The sequence below is a fragment of the Pinus tabuliformis genome, chromosome 9 (genome assembly GCF_031772625.1).
Source record: "Pinus tabuliformis cultivar Carrire ecotype Pingquan chromosome 9, CPIR1, whole genome shotgun sequence".
Lineage (NCBI taxonomy): Eukaryota > Viridiplantae > Streptophyta > Pinopsida > Pinales > Pinaceae > Pinus > Pinus tabuliformis.
This window is the reverse complement of record NC_142307.1, coordinates 1,014,248,974-1,014,259,622: the sequence shown is the minus strand read 5'-3', so window position 1 is coordinate 1,014,259,622 and position 10,649 is coordinate 1,014,248,974. Positions and strand designations below refer to the sequence as shown.

Sequence of the window (10,649 nt, the reverse complement as noted above, 5' to 3'; positions counted from 1 at the left end):
ATGCAATTTTCTTTATTAATTCTTATTTTCAATGACCATTTACATTTATGCCTTACGACGTTTCTTTTGCAATATCTGGTGTAAATGCTAGTTATATTATTTTTTAAATAAATTGACATAGAATAATATTGTTTATATATTTATATATATAGAAGTTGTTGTTGTTACAGAAATGCAGTTAAAATCCATAATTCCAAACACATTCTAAAATGAAAACATAAAAACAATTGAACGATGAAATATACCAACCACATGCATAGCAACGACCAGGTTTTATCATGGAAATCTCTTTTACGGAAATATTTTTTCACACAATTCAATACTTTATTTCCTTCGAAACTCGAAAGAGAGAACGGGTCCAAATAGAATGTTCATGTCAATCCTAACATAACGTTGAGTGACTTTCTGACAGCTACACATATTAAATTTATAATTATGCACAGCTCCAAGCAAATTTAGTAGGTTAGCTAGTTGGTTCTGTCATGGCCAATGGATAACCTTCAATATTTGATCCGCTTTTGAAGAATCTGCAATCCCACATACCTGCATGCACGGCCACGATGTAATAATGGTTCCCATTTTTAGATACGAATAAATAGGGAGCCAATTGAAATATTAAAACTATTGTAAGAATTACCTTCCAAGCATTAGAGTGGTGGCCTGTGGGTTTGTTCCATGACCATATTTGAATGTTGAGCCATCCACAATCCTTAGACGATCAACCCCAATCACCTGATATTGCCGGTTAACCACAGACCCAACATGAGATCCTCCATGGAAATGCCACATTGTGTTCAGCGTCTGATTCAAGAACTGAGCCACGGCTGCATCGTCATCGGTGTTGTTTGGCAACGGCGTCCCAATGAAGCGAAATTGAGGCGAACTGATCGAACCATTAGCTGCTGGATATGTAAAGTTCTGCAGAGACGCTGTCTTGAGGATTTTGGCTATCACCCTCACGCAATCCACGGATCTCTGCACGTCCTCTGGGTGCGAATAATAGTTAAATCGAACAGACGGATTGTCTCGAGGATCCTTGGTGCGTAGCCGAAGCTCTCCCCTCGATAATGGAAACGCCAGTTTCTCAAATATGTTGCCACTATACTGCACGCTTCCATTAGCCGGCAGGACGAAACTGCTGGATTCGATGTAATTTTGAGAGCCCTTAAGAATACCCACTGCCTGAATGCTGGACACGTTCAGGGGTATAGGGGATTGCACGCTTATGCCTGCACGGGGGTTGTCTTGAATCCCTTGGCCTACTGCAGGCAAATCTCTAAGTAAAGGAATATTGAATTCTTTGAGATGTTTACGTGGGCCGATTCCGCTCAACAGCAGCAGCTGGGGGCTGCCTAGGGCTCCTGCCGAGAGGATTACCTCGCTAAGTCGTGATGCTTTTCTGAGAAAAACTTGAAGAGACTGACCCTTTTCGTCCGTGAATTCTACTCCAATGGCCTTCGGCTTCCCAGAGGAGCCACCTTTCTTTCCTGCAAGTTTTGATCATAATCAAAATACTCAATATATGTACATTTAAAGGCCTCGATATAAATCTACTTATCCAAACTGGGTAATTAAATAAATTTATTGGCAACCAATGTTGTGAAATGGCAGTCATGTATAAGAATGGCCTCTGTAACTTCAAAGCAAGTGTATGATGAATTAATTTACCTGGAGATGTAGAGTTGTTGAACAGAATCCTGCTGACGGTGGCGTTAAGAAGGACTACGATATTGTTTGGGTTGGCAGACTTGTAAAGGTCTGCTGCTGTGTGTCTCTTGCCATTGTTATCAAAGATGGAGGCGCTGGTCTTGGTTCCCTCCACATGATCCACCGTATATCCATTATCCGGAAGAACTCCGGCTTCCAGAAGCCCATTTCTGAAAGTCGACGACCAACGCGAGAGGGGAGAGGGTTCAAAAGTAATCTGCTTCTCCACCCATTCATACGACTTCGTTACAAGTCGCTCGTCCCACTTCTCCCTACGAACAATTTCAGGGTTTGCCCTGCTGTAGAAGCCCGCATTGAGAGCAGTTGCGCCTCCCAGAACTCTGGCCCTCGCTAAACTCACTCCATCCTCCGAAATAAACGTCTGCGCTGGGGAAGTGTAATTGTCAGTCTCACCCAATATCTTTCCAAAATTAGATAAATCCTCGATGTCCGGATTTCCATAAGGAGATCCTCCCCTCTCTATTACTAAAACTGAATGCTTAGCAGAGAGCGTTGTCGAGAGCGCAGAGCCGGCCGTTCCTCCGCCCACTACGATGTACTCGTATGTTTTTGAAGCTGTTGCTTGCCCATCCACAGTGACAAACGGATACGGAGTGGCTGCAAATCATAATACCCAACAAGACACAAAACAAACAAGAATTACCCAACAAGACACAAAACAAACAAGAAGACATTAATTCAATCACGGCATATCAATGTAAGTCGTGTGTTGGGACTATCGGTTGTCTTCCTCCCTACTCAGGTTAGAATCTCAAACTATAATACGAGTTGAGCTGTGTAACATGATTATCTATTTTGATTCCTCAAAAAAATAACAAACAAGTGTTGTTGATGGAGATAACTAATAATACGAGATTAATATGATAAACTGCTTTAAAAATAATAAAAAAAAGCATATCCTTATCTACATAAAAAAAACCTGACATGAATATCATATTCATCCCATACTCTTACCCGAGGTTGTTGGGGTTGCCTGAGAAGATGATAATCGCTGATTGCTGCTCATCGTCATTAGCATCAGCAGAAGCAGAAACCTGCATGCAGGAATATTGACAGCCATTATCATCCTGTCAGCCTCAATTCAATTCCTTCACTTGTTTGGAAGATGTGGTTCAATTTTGGTCTGTTTATGAAGCTATTTATAAACCCTTGCAGTTGGAGCTTATACCATGCAACTGTATCACACGTCATACCGGCCCCCAAGCATTGTAAACAAAGCGAAAACTTAGGTGTTTGACGTGTAAAGAAAGTTGAGATCGCACTCAATCGCGCAACTCCGCCATTCTTTCTCCAAATTTCCTAATGAACCATCCTGTCATGCATCTTCTTCAAAACCGTCTTCACCTTTTTCACCATGAAAAAACTATCTATCTTTTTTTGAGCAAAAGGCAGTTACATTCCTGCGTTTTCGAGTCTCACATTCCTGTGTTTTCGAGTCTCCCGCAAATTCTTAGTACATCATAATATATTTATTGTGCCAAATATGATCTTCTGGATATTGTATACTTTTTATCTATAATTGTATTTAGGTTTAAACCAAAAAAAAACATGATAGCAACAGCTCCTAAACTTTCTCATAGTGGTAGTCGCTACTACTACTTATAGCTGCCTTCAACCAACAAAAAAAACCAAAACAATTACTGAGCATCTTTTATTTTCTTTGATGTTGCTTTAGTTTTGTAAAATAATGTTTTAGTAATATTATTATTTATTTTAGTAATAATATAATAATATTAAATATTTTATATATTGATAATAATAATAGGTTAATTAATAATGTTATATTATAATAAAATCATTAATAATATTATTATTAATAACCTAATAACATTTAGTTTCACTCATACTAATATTAATACTTATATAATATTAATAATAATTATATAATACTAATATCAATATTACAATTAATACTTTTTATTTGACATTTAAAATATTATTAATAATTATAATAATATTACATTAATACGTTATTATATTAATTAAAACATCAATAAATATATAAATATATATATATATTTGACCTATAATAGTTAAAAATATTTGATGTATTATGTTATTAAAAACATAATCTAATATAATATCAAAATTGTTCTTACTAATAATACTAATAATAATATTAAAAAAATATTTATATTAATTATATTAATATTATAATTATAAATATTAATATTATTTTTTTTAAGTTATCTATGACAGTGCAAGCATGACTTGTGGTTTGAAGAGTCGAGGTCTCTAAGTGATCAAAATCACTCAAAAACAATACCTAATCTAAACCACACTAACCCTTAGCTATATATTGAAAAACACCTTTTTAATAATTTAAAAAATTATTCATTTCTGATTAACAATCACTTAATTTCCGTACAAACTTTAACTATTATGTATAACAATTAAACCAGTTATACATATATTTCACAAAGAGACTTAAACTATGACCTATCAATGATCACGTTTGAAGTCTAACATACGATGAACTCCCTGCTCTATTTTTTTTTCCATTCATATCATATTTTATTAATGAAGAAACAATTTCACATATAATTCTATCTATATATATATATATTTTTTTCCTCCTTTGTATGATATTTTATTAATGGAGAAACAATTTTACATAATATTTAATATATTTTATTTAAAAAATTTATTAAATGTAGTTAATATAATTATTAGGTTAATATAGGAGTTGTTTTTATATGATTTTTTGATTTTCTGGTGTTCCCAGAAAAATAGAGGTGAAACTTTGATTTGTGTTATTTAAACTGGTTACGTCTTGAAAAAACTTTAGGCCACTTTGATTGTGCATGGGTTAAAGCTTGTGATTATTCTAAATTCCTGTGAGATTTTAGAAAATTTATACAGAAAAAACCCATAGGAAAAACTTCCAAAAAGTGTCACTAAAGACAACTCACGTTAATATATACGTTTATTTTAGAATAAGTTTTATAAAATTTTAATTTAATATTAGTATTTGTTAGGTAAATGGTGGAGATTCAACTTCCATAAAATATGATGGAATGTTTACAATAGTATTCCATAATAGTAAATAGAAATTAATGGTTCAAATTTATCTCTAGATAATTATTTAAATATAAAGGCCTAGTTAGTTAATTATTGACCACAATCCATCACATGCCAATCCATGTCAAGTTGATCCTCTTGAGAAGAAAATTATCTAGAAACTCTAGGCTCAAACACTCCTAGAGTTAAAGCAAATTGTATACTATATAGGTTTAGCAAATTGTATAATGATGATGATGATGATGATAGTGGTTAACGTCCACTGAGACCAAATTGGTCTATCGGACGTATAATTTTCTTAGTTTTTAATTGTCTAGCTCCTCGTCTTTCTTGGCGAGATTGGTGTTGTAGCTTTCTTTTTTTTCTCTACGGTCTTCCAATTCCGTTTATCTTGCATCTCCTTCATCTCTTCTGGCTCTTGGGACATTGGAGTCTTAGCTTCACGACCTATTGTGTTTGTCTTTTTGAAGATAGTGGGAGAAGAAGTTTGGTCTAGGAGATCTGCTTGGCTCTTAAATGAAGATTTATTTTGTGCGATATTTGAATCCTCATAACTGTTGATGCTTGAGGGGTTGTCAAGTTCACTTTTTTGTTGTTGGACGAGGCTTTCTCCCTACTTGTCTTGAGAGTTGTTTCTTTCTTGCCCGATTTCTTGTGATTTAGAGTTTTCTCTAGAGTATTCTTCTTGCTAACCTGAATGCCTTTTCAAATGAATCAGGTTCCCAAAGGCGCACATCATGTTGGATATTATCCTTTAAAGACCCTATGAACACATCAATCCTATGCTCCTCTGGAATATCTTTTACCCTTATGTTCAATTTTTGGAACTCCTCAATGTGCTCCATTATTGAACCCTTTTGTTTGAGACTTATCAATTGGCTAAAAAAAGTGTTGCTTTTTGTATCCTCATAATGTGCTATCAATTCTTCCGTAAAAATTGCCCAAGTGATAAACTGTTTACGAGAACAAAGCCATTGATACCATACAAACTGATTTGGTTCCAAATATAAAGTTGCCATACGTACCTTTTGTGTGTTTTGCACATTATTGAGATCGAAGAATTGCTCCATCTGTAATATCCATGTGGCGGGATCCTTGCCATCAAACTTCCTCATATCGATTTTTGGAACATGGTGAGTCTTCGATCCAACATTAGAGTCTATGGAATCATGATTAACATTTCTTTTGTTCTCATCATGAGTTTCCTTTAGTACTCTTTCACCCTTAGTGACTATTTCTTGTAGCAACTTATCCATCTTATCATCCATGCCATCAATTTTAGCGTCCATGCCATTCACCTTAGCTTCCATGCCATCCATCTTAGCTTCTACACCTTTCTTTAAACCATCCATCTTCGCTTCTACATCTTTCCTTAAACCATCCATTTTAGATTCTGTTGCTTTTTGTGCAAGTGACACTCGTTGCACTTGTTCTTGCAATTTTGATATATCATATAGCATTTCTTCTTCTTCTTCATGAGTCATGCTAGAGCTTTCAGGCTCCTTACTAGGTGTTTGCATTTTCTTTCCTCGGGGCATTAGTTACCGATAATAATTCTCTAATATGCCCTTTGAATTCCTTCAAAATAAATTTTCAAACCAAGCTTAAGCAAAAATTAAAGAAAATCTACACACCTTTTTTTCACTTTGTAGGAGCTCAATATTGCCTCCGATGTATCTCTGTACTTTCTGATTATCTAGTTTTGAATTTGTGACTTGTAGTAGCCCTCCGTGTCCTCTTTCCAATGCCACAAGTCTGACCCAAATTGGATTCTCCAAGGAAGAGTTATGTGAAATCTCCCACAGTGACTTGATTATAGACTAGTTCAGTAGAGTGAACTTGTACGACGTGCCACGTGTCCTGTTTCAACCTTTGACTCTAAAAAATATATAAAAGAAAACTACAGTCCGTCCTCTTTCTGTACCTTCTTACGAAATTTCAATCCGATGCTCAGAAAGAAAGTTATGACGAATTTCCCCAGGTCACCTGTTTTGAGTGTAATTCAGGAGTCTGCAAAAAGACCAACTTCCTCAGATCATATCTCGAAAATATCGCGTGAAAAACTCTGAAATTCGGACCCAAGGTTCAGCGCGATTGCTTGTCAAATGGGTTTGTTTTGCGACTTCTGAAACGTCACAGAAAAAAAGTTATAGCGAAAATGCCATGATGACCTGTTTGGAACAACGAAACCCTAGAATCCAAAGCTCTGATACCAAATGTTATGAAACCGGCTCAAGAAAAGATAGAAAAGAAAGATCAACGCCTTAGAATTCAGCCTCTTCGAGGGGGCAACCTCCTTTACATTACATAAATGAACAATTCTTGGATGATACAAATGACAAAACCTCCTTTCTATATATAGGAGTCTAAGGAGTCACAATATAATCCAGCCGACCTAACAATAATAATATAAAGTGACAAAAATAATAATAGAGGGATTTTATGGGGCACAGAAATAACAATATGTGGGTAATAGGGGCACAACAATATAAATAAGGGGTATAACTACAATAGTAATGGGGTAATCACTAGTATTATAGGGACCCAACATTCTAGCTACAGGTGGGAAGGTCAAAGACGGAGAGGGGCTTTTGCACGAGGTTATTTTATGGGATTTTCAAAAGGTGAAGGGAGACTCCTCTGTTTCTTCATCCTCGTGCTAGAAAGAGGTCGCCATAATACCTCCATCTTTGTGTGAGGATGTTAACAGGACATTGTATAATATTCATAACAAGTATCTGCTTCAAATTCTACAACAGAAAAAACAGGTAATCCAATTATTTCTGAAGATAAAAGGCCTCCAACTCAATCCTCATTGCCCAAAATGCCATTTGTTTCAACTACTGGACTAGGCCCAAATGGGAAAACAATCAGTGGATTCTTGTACAATTATAGCAGAGATGAGGTTAGTATAGTTTGTGTGTGCCATGGCACATTCTTGTCACCTGCAAAGTTTGTGCAGCATTCAGGTCGTACAAACCTTTCACATCCTGAAAGGCACATTGTTGTCAATCCATCCCCATCTTCAAATGAAGATGCATCAACCCTGCAATGAAAAGTTATCCAAATAAAATCTTGGATGTATACCTAAAAAAACGTTTCCCTAAAGGATTATCTCTATGTCACTTGCCCCAGAAAAGGTTTTTGAAATTGAGTGACTAGACATCCAATTTGGAAGCACTCCTCTTCTGCTCACAGAGCAGAATTTTGCTTCTAGACCTGGCAATCCCAAGATTAGGATTCCAATCTCTCTATGGTTTGACCCCTCCTGTGTGACATGATTTCCATTTCCATTCTCTCCGTGCTCTGCCCTATCTGTATAGCATGCAGTTCAATTCAATTACCTTTATGGACGAGTTTCATTTCCAATTTCTTTGTGGTTTGCTCCACTGGTATGGTATGAGTTTCAATTCCAATTTTCTATGGTTCGCTTCACTTGTATGGCATGCGTTTCAATTTGAGTCTCTTTGTGGTTCGTCTCAATGTATGACACAACTTTCAATTCAAATCTCTTTCTGGGTTGCCGCAGTTGGCCTGCTCCACCTCTACGACTTGATTTTTAATTCCAATCACTCTATGGTTTGGTCCATCTGCATGGCACAAGTTTCAATTCAAGTCTCTTTTTAGGCTTCCCCTCCTGTATGGGATACGTTTAAATTCCAATTTCTCTTTTGTTTGCCCCATTCTTATAGCATAATTTTCAATTTGAGTTTCTCTGTGGTCAGCTTCACCTTTATGGCATGAGTTTCGATTCCAATCCCACTGTAGTTTACTATTTTCTCCACCTCTATGGCATTAGTTTTAATTTGGGTCTCTTTATGATCTGCCCGACCCGTATGGTATGAGTTTCCATTCCAATCTCACTATGGGTTGTCCTACTTGTAATAATGGCACATGTTTATCAAAATTATCTCTTTACTACGTACCCATTCTACTCTTATTTTAGTAGATGGGTTCCCTGAAATCTATGCAACCTCTTGCAAACACTCAGTTTTATGATAGAAGTATTCATATATATGATAATAAAAGTAGAAGTCGATCATATTTAAGTAGATCCAATCTTGGTTCAAGAAGTCAAAACACTGCAAATCATCTTGGGATTGAGTGGTCTGTGGGCTGTTGTTTTAAGGTTTGTTTGATCTCTATGCATTTTCTCAAGTAATTTCATTCAAATTTTCTACATGTACTAAGGATTTACAGTCTGTAGATCCTGATTTTGTTGTCTTGATGGCATGGTGCATGTCAGGTATCTGAGTCCTCTTTCAGCAGTTCCGCTAGTAACTCTTGTTGCTCTTGGGCTCTATGAACTTGGGTTCCCGGGGGTAAGTGGACACTGAGCACCATTTCTGTTATGTTCACTTGGCTTAAACAAATTCTATTTCAGAAGCTGATCTCTATTGCACTCACTTGGTATTAAACAAATCTTATATTTGCTTGAATAGAATTCATATGCTTCAAGTTTCAATGAATGCCAAAACTGCATTTGAGTTATATGGGTATAGAATTCCTGAGCTTGAGTGCCCTAGTCCAGCATTTTTGTTAGTTAATATGGAAAGCTGCAAGGTACTCAAAATTACAGTGTGATTACAACTGGTTTGGAACAAAAGGACCTGCTCAAGTATGCTAGCTAACTTGGCTAGCACCCATATTGCTTGGATAATTACTGGCTTGATGACGATTTCTATTAAACAAGGTCCATCTATTGGACTTTCATTTATCTTGAAGCAATAAATATTTTGATTTGATATCTGTAGACTCTTCTTTTGAATGGAGGTAGTGTGTGCTTTTCTGCGTTGTAGGTGATTTCTAGACAAATAGTTTGGTTGGAACTTAACACCTGCTTTTACACAGATACTTAGGATGAAATAAATTGCATAAACTAGATGAAACAGAAAATGTTTTTAGGAAATGTATTATGAATAAAAAATGTTTCAGAAATGTTTGACTTAGATTAGTCTTGATTTACTCCTAATTATATCGTCTAATATATATTTAAGGTTTAAACTTTTAACACAATACCATATTATGTACGATCTTTATTAATATTAATCACATTAGTAATAAGCTGTGTTCGGAGTTGGACTGTTTCACAAATGGATCATGGTAAGTTCTGAAAAGAATTATTTCCAGTTTGTTTTGAAACTTCTCTTGTGAAAATTTAAGCTATAATGACTAAATGACATAGCTACTGAATCAAATGAAGTGTTGTACTCTGATGTTATTTACAGGTGGGGAAATGCGTTGAAATAGGGCTTCCACAACTTATTGCACTGGTCTTATTTTCACAGGTAAGGAATTAACCAATTACCATTATGTGTAAACTTCTAGAGTGTATCTCTCTAGATATATATCATATATCTTGTTCCTAGTCTTTCCATGCTTTTTTAAATCTGTTGTATTAAATGATTTGTAATTGGAAAGATTGTGGCACCAATTTGTTGCGGAATGAAACTAAATGATTAAACTCTTGTGTCCTCCCTTTCAGTATGGTCGACATATCAAGACTCGTAAGAAGCCTTTATTTGAGCGTTTTTCCATCATAATTGCAGTTGCTATTGTGTGGGCATATGCCCATATTCTCACTGTAGGTGGAGCATACAAGCATACCCCTCAAAAGACCCAAGCCCATTGCCGAACATACCATTCTAGACTAGTTAGTGGTGCCAAATGGTATGCATTCTTACAAGAAGCATGCATACTAATTGTCATGTCACTTCATACAGTACGTTCTCATGAAAAGCCTCAGCATGGTCTTTATTATTCTGCAGGATAAGTGTTCCATATCCATTTCAATGGGGAGGACCTGTTTTTTGATGGAGGATAGTCTTTTGCAATGATGGTTGCAACATTTGTGTCTCTTGTTGAGATCTGCCTGCTTGCCATATATCAGATATACTTTC

At 35.9% G+C, this 10,649-nt stretch overlaps 1 protein-coding gene across 1 annotated transcript; it reads right to left on the bottom strand.

Moving 5' to 3' along the window:
• Positions 1 to 500: 500 nt before the first annotated feature.
• LOC149152154 ((R)-mandelonitrile lyase-like) lies at positions 501 to 2,788 on the bottom strand. Its single transcript, XM_089443395.1, has 4 exons — positions 2,683 to 2,788; positions 1,669 to 2,325; positions 638 to 1,478; positions 501 to 543 (listed from the first exon to the last, which is right to left on the bottom strand). The coding sequence occupies exons 1-4, from the start codon at positions 2,786 to 2,788 to the stop codon at positions 501 to 503; spliced, it is 1,647 nt and encodes a 548-aa protein (XP_089299521.1).
• Positions 2,789 to 10,649: the final 7,861 nt, after the last annotated feature.